The sequence below is a fragment of the Dipteris shenzhenensis genome, chromosome 30 (assembly GCF_047967505.1).
Source record: "Dipteris shenzhenensis isolate YYH24624 ecotype China chromosome 30, Dip_SZ_1.0, whole genome shotgun sequence".
In the NCBI taxonomy this organism is placed as follows: domain Eukaryota; kingdom Viridiplantae; phylum Streptophyta; class Polypodiopsida; order Gleicheniales; family Dipteridaceae; genus Dipteris; species Dipteris shenzhenensis.
In genome coordinates, this window is record NC_141625.1 from 41,764,493 (window position 1) to 41,786,583 (window position 22,091).

The 22,091-nt window shown below is 43.2% G+C and overlaps 1 protein-coding gene across 3 annotated transcripts in view; it reads left to right on the forward strand.

Moving 5' to 3' along the window:
* Positions 1 to 15,069, forward strand: part of LOC147882139 (coiled coil protein) — a 69,687-nt gene extending 54,618 nt beyond the window's left edge. For 2 of the 3 annotated variants that reach the window (XM_087401953.1, XM_087401954.1), the window contains 2 exons: positions 13,022 to 13,102; positions 13,809 to 14,291. In XM_087401953.1, the coding sequence (XP_087258079.1) occupies positions 13,022 to 13,066 (45 nt within the window). In that variant the 3' untranslated portion in view covers positions 13,067 to 13,102; positions 13,809 to 14,291. Of the gene's footprint in view, positions 1 to 13,021; positions 13,103 to 13,808; positions 14,292 to 14,557 lie in introns of those variants that run through there. The other variant, XR_015543970.1, reaches the window with a different exon arrangement.
* Positions 15,070 to 22,091: the final 7,022 nt, after the last annotated feature.

Sequence of the window (22,091 nt, forward strand, 5' to 3'; positions counted from 1 at the left end):
TAGAGACTACCATGAACAGCTTTGTCATCATCGATGTAGCTCGCAATTAAGAGAGATGACGAAAGTTGGCATGCATGAGTATCGAGATGGTCTCGGTTGTAGGCATTTTCTATTGATCATTTACACCCATATCAGTATCCCCTTTCTCGTGTGCGACTTAGCAAGACATTTATCAAATTATACGAGATGATCTATGGTAGGTATACATCCAGAGGACTTGGATACTCCCTTGGCAGCCACACACGACCAAGATGGCCCTTATGTTGGAACAGGGTTGGTCATCTCCCCATCTGTAAGCCCCAAATGAGGAGAGCATTGGGGGGGGGGGGGGGGGGTACCTAGGGTTTGAGAGACTGCCACATGGGCAGCACAATGGCTGCCATGTGAGCAGCATTCAGACATGGAAAAGCAGGAAAATGGGGTTGCCACAGAAAAACAGCCTGGAATAGAGGCACCCACCTGGCGATGACATCCGCAACTGTCCTGGTGTCTACGTCAGCATGTACAGACTTGTCTACAGCAGGATCGTGGGCTGGAAGAGGTGACAGGAGGCGGAACAGCAGGGAAGCAGAGGCCCACTGTTTTGGACAAGTTTGGAGGGGACCTGCAACAGGTCGGGTTAGGGCTGGACAGGCCTGGGCCAGTGGCAGCCCGCCATGTGGTGAGGGAGGGCCAGCCAGCCCTCAAATAGTGTGCCCTCACCAGGGGGGATCAATAGATTGGAAGTCGTGTGGGGGGGGCTGTTTGTGTCGGCCAAAACCCCCCTACCCAGTCGGATATTTGGAGGGGCTTCCAATCCCCTATATAAGGGGGCCATTGGGGCCTCCTCATTCATTCACCAGAGCAGCATTTTCCCAGCAGATTGGAGCTGCAGAAGAGCTGTCCTTGGGCCTATATCCAGGAGGTAAAGGAATGACTAAGAAGCTGAAGACAAAGCTGAAAGAGGGGCTGCACACCTAGGCTGGCAGTTAGGGCAGCAAGGCGCGGGGATTGGCACACAGTGACTATGTCTATAGAAGGTTAGAGAGGACCATGCGGGCTTAGGGATCTAGAGGTGCCAAGGTGATAGTAGTACAACTTTTGGTAAGGTCAGAGGACCACGGTTGGGTGGGACTCTGAGTCTCTCTTTTGTATTGTGCCTATTTGAGGATGGAAATATATCATTTTGTTGGTGCTAAATCTCTCTTGGTTCACAATCTATTTACTGGCTTGCGCACACACATGGTGGTGAAGTACACATAAAGAACGAAGTTTTGGATTCCGTAGTTGAACACTTCCAGGAATGCTCTATATGTCCTCCGCTGCGGAATACCCTCTGTATAGGTTCATTTCTAACATGGTATCAGAGGCATGATCGGAAGTTCACGGGAAGTGAAGCTTGACGGCAAGGACCTTGCTGAAGGACAACCTTGATTCATTGCTCGGGGTATCTACTTCAACGTCGGAAGGATTGTACCCAAGCGGGAGGCTCAGGTTCAGACAGATTTACAACACTCTTTAGCTTTTTGCAGTTCATTGTCATAGACATGGGAAAGCTTGATGGGACCAATTACCCATTGCGAAAGATGAAGGTCAAGAGGTATTTAGTGTTGAGGGAGCCTTAGAAGATTGCGACTACTCCGGCGATTGGATCTACTCCGGTAGTGACGGTACCGGCAGATGCTATTCTAGTGAGAGCTTGGTAGATATGAGATGCGGAGGCATTGGCTTATCATTGTGGGCCCCACGACGGATGCGGTACTTCCTCACCTATAGATGGTGAACATTTCCTTCGAGGCTTGGACCATTTTGAGGGACATGTATGAGATCAACAACAAAGCAAGGACTTTGGACCTCGAGATGGAGCCCTATGGCATGAGCATGGATGAGGGGGATTCAGTATAGGATCACATCACCAAGATGCAGAAGTTCGACTAGGATGGCTATGCTATTGCTAGATATGGTCCCCAGGAGCTATAGTAGTTTTGTGACTACAATGATTGCATGGCAGACGGTGGGGCCAGTTACGCTCGAGGAGTTTGTACCATTTCTTTTACAGCAATAAGCTGGGGAGAAGAAATATGATGATATAGCTCTATTAGCTCAGGACAAGAGCAAAGGCAAGGGTAAGGGTAAGCTTGGCAAAGGCAAGCCCAAGAAGGACAAATATGATGAAAGGACTTGAGTCTACAGTGAAGAAAACAAAAATAATAGGAAGAAAGAGAAGAAATGCTTTTATTGTGACGAGCCAGGACATTTTGCTAAGGATTGCGGAAAGAAGAAGGCTGATCAGGCCAGCTAGAGCTAGAGGGGTCAAAAGCCAATGTGGTGGTCACAGATGAACTTTTCTTGGTGGCATCTCTTGGTGGTGTTGCTGAGGTAAAGCATGCAGACCCAGGTGTTACATGGGGATGTTTGACATCGAGAGATGGTCAAAAGAGGAGTTAGAAACTTGGACATGCCTGGAACCATTTTGGGTGCTTGGCTGGTGTTGCCTTCTCAGAGGGGGATTCTTTGGCATGACCTATGGATTCAAAGTCAGATGGGTGTTGTGACTTAGAGGGGGACATTCTAGGAGTACACATAGATACTTACGGTCTAGTTAATTTGGATGTATGCTTGGGATTTGATTTTTTAAGTATTTTATTTGGTTGTAGACCTTGCCAGATGGAGGACGGGTTGAAACAGACCTTGAGATCATGGTGCCTCAGGGACTTAGGCTGGTCACTCATCATGAGAGGCACAGTTGGAGGATACTTGTACCTGGAGTGCTCGAGTTCGAAGGCGGGTGCCATCAGGTGCTACCAAAGATGGACCTGTGTAGTAGGAAGGTGTGCTTATGCAGATCCGGACCTGGTGGAGCAAGAGCCATTGGATGAAAAGCTAGGAAGCGACATTGACACCGCAATGATCCAGAGGGATACATGACATAGGAGCTACTTGAGCATCTTCATCGACGGAGTGATATTGGCCAATATATGTCAGTGAGAGGGGTTGTTGGAATAAGGTTGGTCACCTTCCCATTTGTAAGCTCCCAAATGAGGAGAGCATTTTTGGGGGGGGGGGGGGGGGGGGGGTGTACCTAGGGTTTGAGTGAGGTGTTGAGGGTAGTGTTGAGCCAGCACACAAAGAGGGAGGTGTTATTGAGGAGGATTGTGTGAGGCGTGGACTGTTTGAGAGTCAAGGAAGGTACACAAAATTTTGAAGGGTGTTTTTAGATTCGAAGGGAGATTTCCTGAGGGGTCATCATGTCGGAGTGAAGAGGGAATGAAACTGAGAAGAGAGGGTGGATGGGATAAAGGAGAGAAGGGGATGGACAGAAAGAAGGGGAGAAGGAGGCTGAGTCCATGTCTCAGCTCTTGGACTGTGTCAATGCAAGGGTAAGGTCGTTTATATTTCTTAACTGTACTCCTCAATGATTAATTACGTGAATCACATGACGGTGGCTAAGAGTATTTGGGAGCACTTGGCATCCCTGTATAGTCGGACCTCTCCCATGAAGAGGGTTTCCGTGGAAGTCCAGGTGAGATTGTTGGATTTCAAGTAAGTCTTCATCGATGCAAGAGCACATCAACAAGTTACAGAAACTTTAGCAGGAGATCCTCTAGGCAGGGAAGCAGATATACTCCGAGGACATGGTCATAACTCTATTGTCCCAGTTATCCTCTTAGTATGTACTATGGTGCCTTCTTTTCGTCCTTGATAGCAAGTGGAAGGATGAATGCGTTGACTTGGAGGGAATTGGTCTCGATGGTGCTTGACCAGGAGGAGAGATTTGTAGATCGTACCTAAGACTCAGCCTGAGGCTTTAGTAGAGTTGAGCAAAAAGGACCGAAGCAGTTGATAGCTAAGGAATGGGAAGCGCTCAAGGCATCACGTACATGTAACTGCTGTGGGCAGAAATGCCATTATTGGTGGTAGTGTCCTCAAAGCAACGGTGATGGGACCAGTAACCAGCAGGTTAGTGTTACCGCTGCCATGATGTATACTCCAGTCTTCTTGTAGCATGCGGCAGGATGCATTGCTAGCAAGCTTTTTGGATCCATCCGGAGGATTGCTTGCTTGCTTGTCGCAGTGACACCTGCCAGACAGGTGTAGTGGGAAGGGAGTCTTTCAATGATGCAGGCTTTTAGGCACAACCTCGGGCCACGAGGAGTTGTCCCCGTTGACACAGGGTGGCAATATGTTACCATTATCTATTTTGTTTGGATGTTGTGACCTGGAAGATCCAGAGAGGGTCTCCGAGTGTTCTGTTGTAGCTATTGTTTGATGAGCTCTGGAGATCCGGGTGGGTCAACAGATTGCCAATGCGGGAATCCAGACATTTTTTATTGATCCTTGTGAGTTGTTATATGCCCATTGTCATTAAAGCATTGAGGTTCATGGATCTGGCGTGAGTGTACCAGTTTGGACCTGAGAGGGGATGTATAGCTCTGAGATACAGGTGCCCATGCAGGGAAGCATGCATTGCATTGAGGGCAGTATTAGTTGGATTATTGTTCTGGTACCGACTTACTGTAGCAGTACCTCTTGGGAGCCCGGGTTTTCAGTGATCATGCTGAGGCAGTTCGTGCCAAGAGGGGGCTTCTCGACAGTACCTGTGGCGGTCTTCAGCGATGGAGATTCACACGATGGATTCCTCCAGTTGTTCCAGTGGCGCACCCAGCTCCTTGGCGCCAGTGTTCCATCTGTGTTGGAGGTCAACACCTTCTGATGTCACCTTAGTGAGTGAGGGCCTTGGTTGTGGGTGTAGGCTCATAGAAGCAAAAGGATGCAAAAGAGTGGGGCAAGAAGTGGAAGCCACACATCAACTAGAATGAAAATGAAAGTACAAGGTACAATAAAAGAGAACCCTAGGACCTAGTGTCCTAGTGGTACCACTAGTACTAGGTGTCATAAGACACAAAGTACTAGGTGACCTAAGTGTCACCACAATGTAAATATCCTAAGTCAAAGTACAGTTGACCATTTATTTGATCATAATTAAAGAGTCTTTATATGTGTTAATTACGATCAAAGAGTCATTTTAATGGTCAAAGGATTGACTACGGCCAAAGATACTTGACTCTAGTCAAGTAAACCTGACTGCGGTCAGAGAATGTTGACTTCGGTCAACAAGACTTGGCATGCGCCAAGAGGGTTAACCCCGGTTAACCAAGATGTGCCAACTCCGGTTGGAGAGACTTGGCTATAATTAAGGCGCCTTGACCCTTGGTCAAAGCTCTTTAATTATAATCAAGAGTGTTGACTCCGGTCAACCGGAGAAAATATATATATATTTGTTTAGATGTGCACATGTGTTCAATGGGGACGCCCACCGTGACTAGGATTAGTCCACAGTGTGTTATTTGCATGCAAAGCGCTAACAATTAATGGGTACCATGGTGGTGCGCTTTAATTAATTGTTGCAGGTACTAGCAAGGACTATTTTTCCTAAGCGAAATGGGAGCCTGACAAGCATCCAGGAAGCGGTTCGTGTGACCGAGAGCTTTGAAGACTCCAGAATGGCCCTTAGTGGCTTGTAATAGGATTTAGTCTAGATTTTAGACAAGTGGCATGATGCCAATTTGAATGGGGCTTGAAGCTCTTGTAAAAGAAGAATTCTTTTCACGTTTTGGAGAGGAGAGACTTACGAGACAGCTTTAAGCTGAACTTCTGTATGGAATTTCTGAAATGAATAAAAGACCTTCGGGGGGGTCCAGCCCGACAATTTGTCCTGGGCCCTAGTGTTTGTTCAGAGAGAGGGAGTGAGGGAGAGCCTTTGGAGAGTTAATTTCCGTCGTAGAAATAAAGCCAAAGCTGTCTTTCACAGTCAATTCGGTTTCATTGGTATCAGAGCCAGAATTTTCATCGCTCTTTTTAGAGCGTGACGATTCAAGAGCAGGAGGGGTAGCGTTATCACGTGTGAATGCACTGGTGCAACGCTCTTGTTTTCCGCGTGGAGTTATCTGTGTAACCCAAATCAAAGACAAGGTGACGCTGCGCCTTCATGAGTAGTTTGGCCAGCCGATAAAGGGTTGGCATCGCAAGACGGAGAAGCATCGGTGCTTGTCATTTTCGGTTTTTTTGGACTTCTGTTGCACGGGCTGTGTGCAGGACACCCAAAGCAGATATCTCGGCGTATTTGGCTTGACGCGGGCGATCCCTTCCTTCTTGTGTGTTCGCCGTTATTTGGAAAGCCATAGTTGTTTCGTCAGTTTCGGTTGTATTGGTCTCCTGCTTGCAACTAGATTATGCGCTCCAGTGAGACAAAGGACGAATGTTTGGGTGACGGTCACCAAGGCGCGACGCGCGACGGCGAACAGACAATGACCAAGGGTTGGGCAGGCTGACGTGGCGCGGGACACGTGGCGCAGGACACATGGCAGAGGTCTTGCAAGGTGCTGATGTGGCACACGTGTGTAATCTGACACGTGGCAGGTGACGTGGCAGACACGTGTGGATTCCTGATGTGGCAGTACAGGTGGCAGTCAGCTCAGATGCTGACATAGCACTGACACGTGGCAGACAGGTGGTAAAACTGTGGTTAGTGTAAGTCTGGTTAGCTGGACTTTGATCAGATGTCCAGTTAGTTGGCCCAACCAAACCAGACCAGAGCAGAACCAGTCTGGTCAGTTTGACCAGACTGTAACTATCCAGTCACAGACTAACCAGACCAGAACCAGTTAGTCTGGTTAGACTAACTAGCAGTTACTCCATCTGGTTACTGTTCTTTCAAAAAAAAAAAAAAAAAAAGACAGTTGCAGAGACAGTTTTGGCTATCAATTTTCTCCTGCCTGTCAGACTTTTACTGTCAAAAAAAAAAAAAAAGTAGCAGAAAACCAGAGAAAAGCAGAAAAAAACAGAAATTTGCAGAAAAAGGAGTATGCATGCCTTTGAGCAGTAAAAAGAGGGAAAAACAGATGCCTTTTGAAGCCATCTGCAGCAGCCATAAAAGGGCAACATAGTTGATGATGCTTTGGCAACTGTGTGGGTACATGCCTTGAACTGACAGCCCGTACTGGCATAGATTGTGAATGCAAAACACCTCTTGTTGAGGTACTTTTTCTGTTGGAAAAGCAAAGGTAGTGTGCATTAGTTACTTGCACAGTGTGAGAAAATCTGCAGATCTCAGAATATGGATCAATCACCTATCCAGTGGGATTCTCAAGATAGGGATGTGCATCCAAGACAGAGGAATGTGCCACAAACTCAACAAGAATTTGAACAAATGGTACACACTCGTATACAAGAGCTGGAAAATCTTAAAAGGGATCCTAGGGCTCAGCATTTGTTTCCAGCAGAAGCTATGCCTAATCCAGTATATGACGTGCCAATGCCAGAGGCACACTCTCGTGTACAGTCTGAGAGATAGAGATCTCATAGATCTCATAGGAGACGGTCCCATAGTAAAAAGAGATCGAGGCGTCATCACCGATCTCCTAGTCCATCACCGTTGTCTACCTCGAGTTCGACTTCTGTGTCTTCTTCTTCCTTATCAGATAAACCATCTAGGAAAAGAAGGAAACACGAGAAGTCTGGGAAGAGAAAGTCTTCCAAAGCGACCAGGGAATTTAAGGAGGGAGGAAAATCTGTCAAGTTTATGACCTACAATGGACAGTATGGTCATACAGACAAAGCATTGCAGTTTATCAGACAGTTTGATGCTGCATTCGGTACAGAGAAATTTTCAGAATCCTCCAAGTTAAGAATGGTCAGCTTACACTTGACAGCAACGGCTAGTGCATGGTGGAGTGCACTGACCACAGATGGGTCAGCCCCAAGAAAGTGGAAGGGCTTCAAGAAAGCCTTCTACCAGCAGTTCATGCCTAAACAGTTTAGAGACCATGTTCTTCAAGACTGGGACAGCTTGCACATGGATGCAGGAGATACAGTGGATGGGTATAACCAAAAGTTCTGGGATGCTTATTTGCAGGTTGCACCGTTCAAAAAGATCTCCAAAGGTACCCAGATGAGAAAGTACAGAGCAGGTCTCACTCCAAGAATTCAGGCAGTAGTGAATGCTTTGGGGGCAAAGAATATTCAAGATCTTATGCATTCAGCCTCAGTAGCGAGTCTTGTACCGCTACAAGATCCATCTACAGTGCCATCCTTGCAGGCAGGACGTGCTGATAAAAAGAAATCTGATTTTATAAAATCAGAAAAGAAAGAGTTCCCCAAGGCTGAAAAGAAAGGGTTTCAGCCTCAGAAGCCGAGGGGTACTCAGTTCTCAAAGACCTATAAGGGCAAATCTATATTCACCCCTGAACAGATAGCGGAATTCCGTAGAGATGGGAAATGCTTCAGGTGCGGTAAAGAGGGGCATGTGGCTGCCCCAGTGCCCAGAAAAGCCTTCCTCATCGAAGGGAAAAGAGGCAGAGAAGCCACGAGGACCGCAAAAGCCAATGGCGGGGGGTATTCCTGATATACTGGGTCATGCTTTGAACCCAGAAGAACGAGAATTGCTGCTATCATGGGGCAAAGTTAGAGATCAGCAAGCGCTAATTTTATTTGATCCAGGGGCTACTGATAATTTCATATCAGAGGATCTAGCCCTGAGGCTGGGAATAAAGACGGAAGAGTTAGGCAGGGCTTTGGATGCCGATCAAATGTTTTGTGGGAACCCTGTGCCAGTTACTCCCTTGATAGGGAAGCTCCGTCTACATGTTCAGAGTTATGTGGATCAGGAAGACTTCTTCATTTCTCCACTGAAACATTATGATGTAGTTTTGGGGATGCCTTGGTTTCACCGCAAGGCAGTGAAGTTGACTCTTCCTGAAAGAGTGCTGGAATTTGTACATAGGGGGAAAAATCAACGTGTAATTGCCAGGAATAAAGGGGACACTATCCCCATTGTATCTGATGTTTCATGCGGTAAAGCAATAAAGTCTGCAATTTCTGCGTACATGGTTTTTGTAAAAGAAAAAGAGAATGATATGCATGCTGAAATGAATGATGCAGACAAAGATAAGTTTCAGTTTCTTGTAAACTTTAAAGATTGCTTTTCTGATGTTTTGCCAGGGGAGTTACCCCCAGAGAGACCAGAAGATCATCAGATAGAGTTAATGCCTGGTAGTGAGCCACCAAACAGACCCCCTTATAGAGTCAATGCGACTCAGAGAGAGGAGATTATGGCTCAGGTACAGGACTTGCTGTCCAAAGGCTTGATTCAGCCCAGCTCGTCTCCTTTTTGTTCCCCTGTACTGTTAGTACAGAAGAAAGATGGTTTATTTCGTATGTGCGTCGATTATCGCGCACTGAACAAAATGACCATCAAGAATAGATTCCCTATTCCGCGTATTGATGATGTCCTGGATCAGTTAAATGGAGCTTCAGTTTTCAGCAGAATAGACTTGAAGAGTGGCTACCACCAAGTGAGGATACAGCCTCAGGATGTGCATAAGACAGCATTCCGCACTTCTCTCGTGCTACTCAATACCAGCAGTGTCCCACCGTGATCGCCATAAACTGTTTTGGGGGGGGAGGGGTTCCTATCCTTCCGGAAGTGTTACCGGAGGCCAAAGGCCACTGGCGTGAGAAGCATGAGTTTTGCAATGCTCTAATGCAATGGATCGTGCAGAGCGCACCGTGCAGTAGTGTGCGAGTGTCGTATGCTATACTGCAGTGGACAACGACGTACGAGTGCACTATGCTAAATGACAATCACCGGTGAACTCCACAACATAAGCAAAATAAGAAAATCCTACACTGGTGCTCTCCGGGTCAGCCTATGTGTTGCGTGGCAGCTCTTGAAGGCGCCTAGGGTTGCGGGTTAATCCCTGCTGATCAGGGCACCTCTTGGGTTTGTTTGTGGGCTGCTCACGTGTCCTCTGCTGCGCAGTATGGAGGGCATTATGGAGGCCTTGTACCAGGCTGTTGGGTTGGCCCTTGGGGTCTTGCCAGGTCGGCTTCGTGGCTAGACTGAGTTGGCCTATGGGCAGGGGGGGCTAGCCCCTTTATAGGGCTGTGTAGCAGCCTCTATGGACAGCAGGAGGGGGTCGGCCCTACACCAGGTGGGTCGGCCCACCTAGGCATGCTACCAAGACCAACCGACCGGGGGGAGGGGGCTGGGGCTATATAGGGGCCGCCCCCCTCCGCCCTCATTTTCTGATCTTAGTTTGGATTACCTTTGTGCCTTCTTTAGTAGAGGTTTTCCCCAGCAGGCTGTGGGGTTTTGGCCTGAGATCTCTTGCATTCTCTTGTCCTTTTCTCTCTTTGTGAGCTCTGTGTGTGTGTGTGTGTGTGTGTGTGTGTGTGAATGCTACTTTTGGAAAATCTTTCCGACTCTTTGGTGATCCAACTTTTCCACTTTTCTCTTTTTTTCAGGTGCTCTTTGCAACAATCCTTTTATGATTGTCTGTGCAAACTCAGTACATAGACTATGCTGTATACTTGTCATGTTTTGAAATATTCTCTTGATGTATTTGAGCACTTTCCCATCCTTTTTTAGTGGCTCTGTAATATAACGCAAAAGAAATTTCACTAAAAAAAGAGAGTGTGTGAGATTCCCTGCACTTCTCACGCTCCGATGTTTGCGGCGCTTCACAGACTAGGAGTCCATTTAACATTGCATTTGGGGTGCAGAGTGGTCAAGACGATTTTTCTAGACATTGTACTTGCTTGATAGGATGAGGAGAGATACCTACTACATCACTTGGGATTCTTTTGATTGAATCACACCCTTAGGTGTTTTATGAGGAAGTAGGTCTACCTTCATTTAGAATGGAGTTTCATAGCTTATAACACTAGATGCAGTATCTCCCTCTATGTTCAGGCTTCTCCATTTGTAGATTGGTCTTGGGAGATTATTACTAGTCTCGGTTGTTGCATGGCATGCATACAGGCTATAAATGGGACTTTGACTTTCGCTTCTTGTTATTTGGATCGATACTATGCACATCCTCATGGCCTTGTTGGGTATGATTAGGGATCCTCATGTACCAATGTGGCAAAAGAAGCATCCTTCATGAGAAAGTGGGACCACAGCTTGTTTTTCACATGTATCGCCACAGCATTGTGGATCGGTTGTGACAGCCTCATTTCTTTTTTGCATGATTTTGTTTGAGATTCATCCGAATTCTATCTTGGATTTTGTATTTTAGTTATACTTAATGAAAGCTCACGTCTTTGCTTGAAAAAGAAGAAAAACGTTAAATATTCTATGTACAAAGATCCAAATTCTTTTGGTAGAGGGGTTTGTTCTCATGAATTTTGTGAACTTATTGTAACATCAACTAGGGGCTTTTGCAGTTCGTAGATCTTGGAATTACTCAATTATCTTTAGGTTTAGTAGTTGATATCTATGATAAATGGTACCTACGTGAGTATGCTAGTTTGACCACTGTCAGAATGCATGAGACATTTTTGAATATGTAGTCATTATGTCCCAATTCTACAGGTTCCCTTGTTTTTGTACAAGAAAGATATATCTTTTGAATCATGCTTTTTTGGTTATGCTTAGGGTCATCCAATACAGAACTCAACTTCAAAGCCCATCTTGTTTTGAGTGTATAGCTTTTTAGTATTTTGTGATGTTATAGATATAGGTAGAGTTTTGCCTTGAAGCTCGCTTGGGTATTGAATTTGAGTTTACGCAACAATCAATCTCTTTTGAGACTTGTTCAAATTGTTCTCGATAGACTTAACGCAAGTTCTTAAGTTCATAGATCACTTATTTGTCCTAGACGTTTCAAACTTCAAAGATTTTATATATAATGATTCAGATTCGTTTGGTGGATGGATTTATTCTTGTACAATTTGCGTACTAATTCACAGCATGTGGAAGCTTTTGCAATTTCTTAGATCTTAGCATTAACTAATCTTCTTTAGGTTGATAAAAGGCAACAACTTGCGTATGCTATGCTGAATATAATAAGAACTATTTTGATATGGCTAAATATGAAGTGATTACTTCCCAATTTTAAGTAAGAGTGCTTTTCTCTGTCAATTTTGTAATTTAATTGTCTTACTTCCAAAACCGCTATAATGTCAGGAAAGTATTGGAGAAAATCCGCTCTGTTTTATGCTGTAGTCCTTATATCATCATTGAAAGAAATCCGCCCTCTTGTTTCTTTGTGTTTATGTTGGTATTTCTTTGGTTTACTTATCTTTAATATTTCTTATGTTATTATGATAATCTAACATAATTCTCTCTCTCTCTCTCTTCCTTCTCTCTTTTGTCTTACCCTCTCTTCCCCTGTTCTTTTTGTTTGTCTTACAAAAAATATAAATTGTAAGATTGATATGTTCTGGTCTTATGAAGGTATATGTTTCTGTATGATGGAGGCAATACATATTCAGGTGTAGAACTGTTTACTGTGTCTTGAATGTTCGCACACTAATCTTTGTTGCTCTCTTGGCGTTCTAGTCAACATCATTTCTCAAGAGTCAAGATGCAATTCCTCATGAGATACTTTTGAGGGCTATAGTTGGCTACTTCTTGCAAGCCTTTATCTTTCCAATCTTCTTATCTTCATTTTAATTGCGGCTAGCTGATCTGGAAGATCAATTCCAAGTCGTAAAGAAAGTTGGAAGATCAGATTCAAGTTGTAAAGAAAGAACTGGTTGCTATTTCAACCTGTCTAAACTAAGGCCTTTGTCAGTTTTTTCTGTTTTCCTTGGAGCTGCGCTTGTCTTTTCCAGGTTGCTAATGCTGGTGTTCTTGTTTTCCATACTGGCTATTTCACATGAGAAATGAATGCAGGGAGATTTATTTAGCTCTCTTTGGGCAATTTGTTTGCATCAGGTCTTGTTCTTGGAATTTTGTGCACCCGCGCCCCCCCCCCCCCACACACACACACAAACACACACACACACACACACCACCCAATACTACCAATAGTTTTTGGCTTTGTCGATGCGCTATTGTGTCACCTGTAATTTGACATTGGTATAACCTTGAGTATAATTCCAGAGATTTAATTATGGAAATACATAGTGCTTTGAGATCACAGCAAGAACCCAGGGTTTGGTAATTTACTTAGTAGTAGTGAAAGGTTTCCCTTTTTTAATGAACCTTTTTGTCAATTAATCGGCATGCAATAAGGGCATGAAATGTGTGCAGAGATTGGAGGACAGCACAAAAGCAGAAGCCAGGGATTTGAACTAGAGATTGTTACAGATTGGAGCTTCACTTATTTTTCTGGTAAGCTTTCTTGTTTCAAAGTTGTTACATAACGATCAGAAACACCAAAATAGGTCTTTGTTGCTACTTATGCGATGTTTTGAAACTAGGATGCTTACATATGAAGCATTTTATAACTTCATTCCAAAACTGCCATCTCTCAGGTTCTGCTTGTCAATGGTCATTTTTTATTATCAAATAAGTTTCAACTCTCTTTAAATTTTTTGCATCATATGATGGTTCTTTTGTTTTAGTAAGTAACCTACTCTCTCTCTCTCTCTTTGGATTTTATAGTTTAGGATTCCTGAATCTTTTATGTTTGGGTACTGGTGAGAACATAAACATAGATCTGCTTAGTAGGCTTTTTCTATTATTATTGTTTTTTCAACTTTACTATTTTAGTAAGCACTGGTTTGCCCAAGAAACTCCACGGGTCTCTAGAAACCCAGTGTAGCTGCTTATGCTTGGGCACTGATGACGGCATAAGTGTTGCTTTGCTTGCAAAATATGTCTCCCTTTTGATCAAAAAATTCAGCTACCTCATTTTTCTTCTCTTTCGTTTTCTCTTTTATTTTCTTTGTAGAAGTTTGGACTTTAGAATAACAAAAAATCTAAATTGTATGATTGGATATTTTCTAGTCTTACAAATGTATATTAATCTTTGTTTGTAAACTGCCTTCCCTTTGTCTCTTTTTCTTGCACTTTTATTTAGTTCCGTTGCTTGCAGGGCAAAACTGCAGCCTGGTCTTACAGCGTGGGTTTCGCGGATATCATCTGGAAAAGATTTGGTTTTGGTACTTCTATGGGTTTGTTGCATTTCTGTGTCCATTAACAAGTTTTGCCTAGTTTTTATAAAGCTAGCAGTATGCCCTGTGAAGCTCAAAGAGCTTCTGTTGATGCCATGTATGAATCTGTGTACTTAACGGGTGTACTGCCATGACTTCAGGAGCAGTTTTAAACTCAGCACTAATTCTTCCCCTTGTTGGGTGACATTTCAAGAAGTCAGTTGCATTGCAGTGCTAGAGAAGGACCAACACAAAAACAATATCCATCTGGTGGGGCATGGTTTAGATAATTTTAAGCTGGGTTTTTATTTTGTTAGTGCCCCCCTTTGTATGGACTCTTTATACTCAAGGTTCATAGCCTGTTTGGAATTGGCTCGTGGTTCTGTACAGTTTGTCACTATGATTAAAAATGGCTGGGGTTTGAATTGGTGACATTTTTTTCAGTTTATGCTGGTTTTTGTATTTAGTTATTTATTATTATTATTATTTTTGGGGGTGGGGGTATGTTTTAAATGGTCTTAAGAAAATCATGAAGTAAATAGAGCCTGTTTGAAATTGGCAGGTTCTGTACTGTTTGTCACTACCGATTTAAATTGGCTGGGGGAGTTTTGAATTGGTAATGGGTGTGTTTAGGGGGTAGTGATGCTGGGAATAGTTACATTCAACCTGTGAGTAAGTGGGTTGATGTCAGTGCATGGGATTGCACATGGAGGCATGCCAGCGGTTGCATGAGCTGGTAGAAGCCACCAGAGCAACTTTAGCAGTTCTGGAGTCGAGACGACTCTAGAGCTCAGCAGGGAGCTATGCATGGAGAACGCCAGCAACAACAAGAACCTATGGAAGTGCTGGAGAGACAAACTCAAGAGGCAGCTTCCTGAAGTCAGACATGGCAGCTAGCAGCATATATTTGTCATAGGATTTGCTCAAGCATGTGGTAGATGGTATAAGCTTCAAATTTGTAAGAGAGTTGTCCTAAGCTCATTTGAGACGTGATAGACTTGATTTAATATAGATTTTCGCCTTGTGAACGCCAATATTACTTGTGAATCAAACTGCTCCTTTGTAATTGAATAGATTGTTTGTTTGAGGATCTGGCAAGCTGTCATCATCAATGCTTGGTATCAGAGCCAGGAAATTGGCTGTGATATGAGAAGTGTAGATCTGAGTCTGTGAAATTGTGCTTTTGTTGTGGAAATCTTCATAGGAATTTTGCTTCTTGGCAATTGAATGCAGGTCTATTGCTTGTGGAGCATGCCTTATGGAGGCTTGCAAGTGGTCGCATGAGCTGGTAGAAGCTACGAGAACCTCTTTAGGTGTTGGAGAAGATCACTCCAAAGCTCAGCTGAGAGCCATGCATGGAGAATGCCAGCAATAGCAAGAACCTATGGAGGCGTTGGAGAAAGCGAAGTCGAGGCAGCTCCTTGAGTCAGTCATGGCAGCTAGCAGCATATATGTGCTCAAGTGTATGGTAGTTGTATGGGCTTCAATTTTGTAAGAGCAACAAGGGCAGTTGCCTGAGCTCACTTTTGAAGCAATACAAGATCGTTTGCCTTATATACGTTGACATTTCTAGTAAATCAAACTGCTTCTTCCTCATTATATAGATTGTTTGTTAAGAATGTGGCAAGCTTAGTGAGTGGAAAAAGTAGGCTATAGTATGAGCAATTGGGACCTCAAATCACAATTGTATGTCAAATGTTACAAATGCTGACGGCAGATGAAGTTTCATGATGCATGATGCGCGATGCCACCAACCTCCAAATTTTAAAAAAGTATCCGAGTACATGACACATCAACATCTTTATGTTCAGGGTGTCAACTTCGAAAAGTAAGGGTATAATGGACGGACTTCCAATTCCAAAAGCCGAGGCAAGCATATCATACATTAAGATGCTATTGTAACATACTTTTGGCGTATGGAGATTGTTCATGTATGTGGCCAATGGGCATCAAGTAGTCTACACTGGAGCATGCTGTCTACTAACAACTGCCATCAATATCTTCTAACTCTTCCAAGTGTCTTTAATGAGTGTGGTTGAGGAGTTTTTGCTTTTCTTGAAACTTTGGATCTTCCCTCCTCATGAATGTACTTTAAGGCTGAAATTTTGCTAATGTAGGTGCTTCCTACTAAAAAAAGTCACAATGCACCTCTAAAATGAGGTCATGGACAAAAAGAGAACTTAGCTCTACAATCATACCTCACTTTTAGAGATATCACTCTACATATCGGTCATTGGTACTGCACTGTTTTTGGCTCATGCATACGCAGCTTTTCAATTCTGGAGGTTCACAAATGAGAATCATGAAATTTCAGGACCAAGGTGCTTGCTTTACGACTAATCGGCTCTAATAAAAGGTTGAATTTTACTAATTTGTTCATGCAAGCTCTGTCTCACCAAACATAGCTTTTAAACATTGCTATTATTTGACAATGTCAATCATAAAGTCAATCAAATGAAACGATATAGGTTTGGACATCTGATGATTTTGTTTAGGTTGGCACAAGGCTAATATTTGATCATAAAGTCCATTAGATAAAACAATTTAGGTTTGGACATCTGATGATCTTGTTTAGGTTGTCAAAAAGGTTGTCAAAAGTCTATTTGAAGTGTGGCGACTAGTTCATATGTATAGTGAGAGTAATAAGACCAATGGTGATTGAAAGATAAGGCCTCGCGGGTCTGGGAGAAAGTACACTAGAAAAAGATAACTCATACAAGCCTCATGGGTTGAAGCAAAAGCAAAGGGTATGCTAAGGCTCTTTTGTTGAATGCTATGCTAAGATACAGAGCTCGAAAGCTCAAACAAAAAAACTCAAATATGAGCTCAAATGTCAGTTGAGGTCTAAGACCCAGAAATTGAAACTTGGTATCGTGTAACTCTTCGATGTGCTTTGAAGATATATTGGATTTGCGTCTGTTGGATTGTCTTGTGTTGTAGAGGACGACGTGGTTTCCTCGATCTCTGGATCCGATGTGCTGTGTTAAGAGCGATGCCTCGCTTTGGCGATCTCCTTTAAAGAGAGTTGAGATAAGTCAGACCTCGATCGTGTGTACCTTGGTCCCAATTTGTCTGTTTGTGTCCCTCGCTCGGTGGTGTTGTGTCTGCTCTCTCCCTTGATCCATATTGTCCTCATATCAGCTATCTCCTCCTTCACTCCACTGTGCCTTGGAGCTGACTCAAATGCATGGAAGTCCATGACCTGTCCTTATGCTCAGTCTATCTCAGTATCTTGTGGCGTGGTTCTCTCTTGTTGCTCTCTAGCCTATCGCACCAGGATCTCTCTATGTCATCGCATCTCCATTAGGTATGGCTCAATACAAACTTGGTCCTCAAAATGGAACAGTGGACCAAAGGCGTGTCCCTCTTGAAAGAGGCAGTGGTATCGTCCTTGGATCTCATAATAGGCTACGCAAGCTCATCAAAACTATCTCAACCTTCCCACAATCTGCAAGTCCGTTGCTGTGATGGGACAAGACTCGCATATGTCTAATAGCAATCCTCAATGCGTGTGAGACACCTCTTTCCTCGAAATATTAGGGCCTAGTGATGAGCCCATCCTTCGATACTCTCAAGCAATGGTCGTTATAAAATTGGATCTTGGTGGGAAACTACTGGTCCACCTCCCAAGTTCGAGACGTATAGAGGATCTGATCTCGTGGGATCGACTCTGGCAGTGCATCCATGCTATACTAAAATGGGGGGAACTGGTCCATCTGAATACCTTGTCTGGCAAACCATGCGGATATGAGTGCATACCATGACGTGCTGCCTCCGCTCTCTGCTAATCATCTAGATGATTCTAGTGCCAGCCTCGGCAATCTCTAGGTGGGTAGCTCCTAGACTATATGCAGAAAAGTCGTCGTTTGAAAGCTGGCATCGATCTGAAGTGGTGTCATAGCGAACTCTGCTTGTATGATCTAATGTAGGACTGAGGGCTTACTCCAAATCATCCCAGATCCCATGGTCACCTATAGCATCTCAAATTTCTTACATTGTCGTCGGGAAATTACATCTCTAGAAGAGTGATGCATTCGGCCTCACTAGGGTGTTGAAAAGCTAGCCCTTCGTCATTGGATCTTGAAAGTGAGCTTGGAAGCAATGTCTCTCTAGTCAGGCTAGAGGGCGCCGTCTTGTATGAGCCGTGCTTTGGTTGCGTGGGTCATTGTGAAGACCGGTCTTGTGAAAACTGCCCCCAAGTATGTGTAGGATTGCACTATCTCCATTGACTCTCTTGGTAACTGAGGTTCTGTCGACAAAGTACTACTCATGAGGTGCTAAAGATCATAACCTTGGTCTTCCCAAGGTTAACTGTCAAGTCTCTCTCTGTAGACATCTCCAAGGCCTCTAAATGTCTCTGTAGTCCCTTTGCTGAAGATGATATGAGGACTATGTCATCCAGATATATAGTAGTCTCTGTATCATCAAATGAGCAAGTAGTGATTTCTCGCCTCCTAGTCTATAAAGGATGTGATCTCATCAATGTTCTCGCCTCCTAGTCTATAAGAATCGGGAGGGAGGAAGGGGGATGGTGGAGAGAGAGAGAGAGAGAGAGAGAGAGAGAGAGAGAAAGAGTAGATGAAATTGTTTGCACATGGGATTTCTTTTTGCACATATACATAGATGCATATATAAATGACAGAGTAATTGTCTGCTAGTTGAATCACAATTGATTATCTTTTTAGTTACTTATATTTATCATGTTGAATTAACAAAAATTTATATTTCTTGAAGTGCAACATAAAATTTTAATTTCTCCTCATTGAAAATGCACTTTTTACCCCTCTGAATTACAATGCCACATGAGGAAGGTGGTCCACAACACACATGTTCCAACCCCCCTACGGGCCAAGCACCAAGTATGATATGTGACCACCCATACAGGGCCAAGCATTAAACTTGACCAACCATAGTGGGCAAGGCCAACATTAAATGTGACTACCCATATAGGGCAAGGCCTACTAGGAAATGCAACTACCCACATAGGGATAGGTCGAACAATTCACAAAAATTGATGCAAGACACTGCATAGCCACCAGTCAGGACAATCATTGCAAAATCAAGGCTCACATGAGTAGTCGTGTGTACCACGCTGCATACGCTACACCTGACCCATAGTAGTTCAACAAAGGGTGCCACTCATAAAGCATCTAGTAGAAATGACAATTGCCTTGCCACCTAGGCTAACGAAGGGGCCATAGGACGATAGACCAAACCAATGCTAGCATCCACACATTCGGTGTGACATCATTTGGTGATCTTGTTATAGAATGTAAATCATGTGTGTTGGAGAAGCTTAGGGGGTTTCCCCTCATAGAATTATAGTGTACCATGCAAGAAGCCCTTCTTTTCCTCTCTTCCTTCTCAAATGTCTCTCTTACCCTCTCTTAAAGTGCATTGTCCTCTTCTTTGCTATTGGTTTAGCACTTAAACTTCATGTATATATCTCTTGAAGAATTGAGATGAGAGATCTCAGTACTACATGAAAAAACACTAAGCTCACATGAAATGATAATCAAAAGAGTGATCTACCCACGAAATGAGCTAAAAAGGTACAAAAGAGCTCTAATAAATCTTGTCGACCCGATATGTAAGTTGAGAACATACTCTCAGACATAACATGAAGTATGAACATCGCCATAATTGTCTCGTCAGGTCGACCGACCTTGTTGAAGCTCACAAAATATGGCTACATTTCAAGAACACACACACTAATTTGAACTTGCGTAGGTCAGTAAAAACGACTTGAGAGAGTCGTGACTATCGGCATATCTAGTAGTCAGGAACCACGAGAGCCACTAAGAGTCATGTCCACGTCCAATGCATGCAATATGGAACGACACGTGGCCTTCCATGCATCACCTCTCAATTGCTAGCATGGCCCAATCACCGAACTTCTACCACCCAGCATGACCAATGAGGTTATGGGAGTCTAACCCCCTCCCTCCTCCCTCCAAACCTTAGTCTACCACTAAGTCTCCCTATGAGAAAGACCAAGGAATTCCAACAATCCCCCCCACAATCGAAACGGGGAGAGATGAGCTTGAACTTGTCTACCAAAAACCAAAACAAGAACAATTGCGTACAAAAGGCTAAACACTGCGACTCCTACAAAAGGACCAGCTCACAAAATAAAGTCATGTGTTGACAAAGGACTAAGCATATTTAGAAGGCATAATCTGGATCCTCAATTTCAAACAAAGTTGTGCTTTACTCCTTTCTTGCCACCCATTGCATGTGCTTTTACTGATGTACTCGCTTCATCACGCTACTTTGTGTAGCACTGAGTTTCTATATGCGACCTAATTTGCCATAATAATTGCACTTCCGCTCCTTTCGAGCATCTCGAGTTGGCAGCATAAGCCTTTGTGTCGAATAATAGAGAGTTGTCTCGTTTCTCTCCACTTAGTAGCATCCCTACACAATCAAGGAAATCAGTAGTATCATCAAGGTGAAGTATGCGTGTTGTTTCACTGAATTGATCAGGGGTAAATTTTTTTAAGAGAATAGCCTTCTTATCCTCATCCTCCACATGTGCCCCAACCACTTGCAGAGCTGCCTGAGCAGTGCTTGCGTTCTGCTTAAGAAGACTCTAAGGAGACTCTAAGTGACTATGTCTCATCCATCCTAAAGTCAAAGAGATCTTGCTTGGGATCAGCCTTGGAATGCTTCATGAGGACTCCAACCAAAGTTTCCAAGGTCTGCCAGTTCTCTATTGTTGTAGCGTTCACATTAAGATGGTGGAAATATCCAGGTCCCAAAGCTCTGCCCATAAATCAATTGCCTTCTCGTTCTTTGCCTCCCATGCAGGAATCTTATCACCATCATGTGACCCTTCCTTTGGTTTCTTCTTAGTGCCAGCAGTGACACCCCAAAGACCTTTCTGCATGAACCATAATTGGGTAGCGAGTTGCCATTAAATGTGAGCAGACTCCATTAGACTTCTCTTTTTGCGACGTATCCATTACTAGAACCTTGAGGTATTCAACTGGGCACGAAAACAGGCTTTAGCGAGAGCACCTCAAGTGACGACCTCTGCATCCTGATATTCTTGCTTCTCGGCTTCCTAAGCAGTGAGTGCTTTGTGACTAGAACTCCTCGACATGCACAAGTCCTCCATTCTCATATCACAGGCTCATAGAACCTCTTTCCGCTCTGATACCAATTGTAGGTTTAGCAATTAAACTCCACATATATATCTTTTAACACTAGTTTGGTAGAACGACATAAAAATGTCCTAGGACACTTTTATGTCCTGTCAACTTAGCCACTTCATAGAATTATTCAAAAGCATCCAGGGTTTTTATTATCTTTCATAATAGCTTATATGTTGAAAAAAACTTGGAATTATTATGGATTGGAACTTGCACCTATTACTTTGAGTTCTATTGAAAATTTTAAGGTAAACCTAACACCAGAATCTCAAGCTGTTTTCTTAGGTTTTAGATAAAATGGCCATACTTCATTTAGATTTTGTAAGTTCTAGAGTCTAAGTATAACTATAACAGATATGTCTAGATTGCTTTGAAGCTAGATAATCATACTTATTATGATTTATGGCCTCAACCGTAATTTTAGAGAATGTTGATAGCGAGGCAAATTTGATATTTCGCCAATTCTTTGACACATATAAAAACTTCCAAACTCAACCTTACTTTGTATATGTATTGAATAGGATATTATGGAGTATCATGAGTTTTAAGAGGACTTAATATCATGTAGAACACCAAATTCAGACCGTATTTTGATTGTTCATTATGTTATAATTCGTGCTAAATTCAAGGTACAAGGGTTTAAGGATATCATAAGAACCTTCAAGACTTTGAATTCTACTTATAGGGTTCCTCTAACCATGAATGAGTGATACCAATTAATAAAAGTTATATGCAAGATAACTCAAAACTATAAAAGCGAGGTTTAATATGGAACATGTTTTGGTAGTTGAGATGAGGAACACATAATCTATTTCAATTTTAGCCTTTATTGTGATGTGGTGACGTTCCTTATGATATAATATTGTTATAGTTAAGGTATGATACATTGTGGCTATTATATGTAGTATATAAAGATGCTTTTTTATGAAATGTGACTTACAATGCAACCCGCTAGGCTAACCACTCTTGTTAATTGCTAAATCAATCTTGCCAAAATGACTTTTTAATAAAAATTTGTCACTCTTATGTGTTTTATATACTTATAAACACTCTGTAAAAAATGATAGCTCA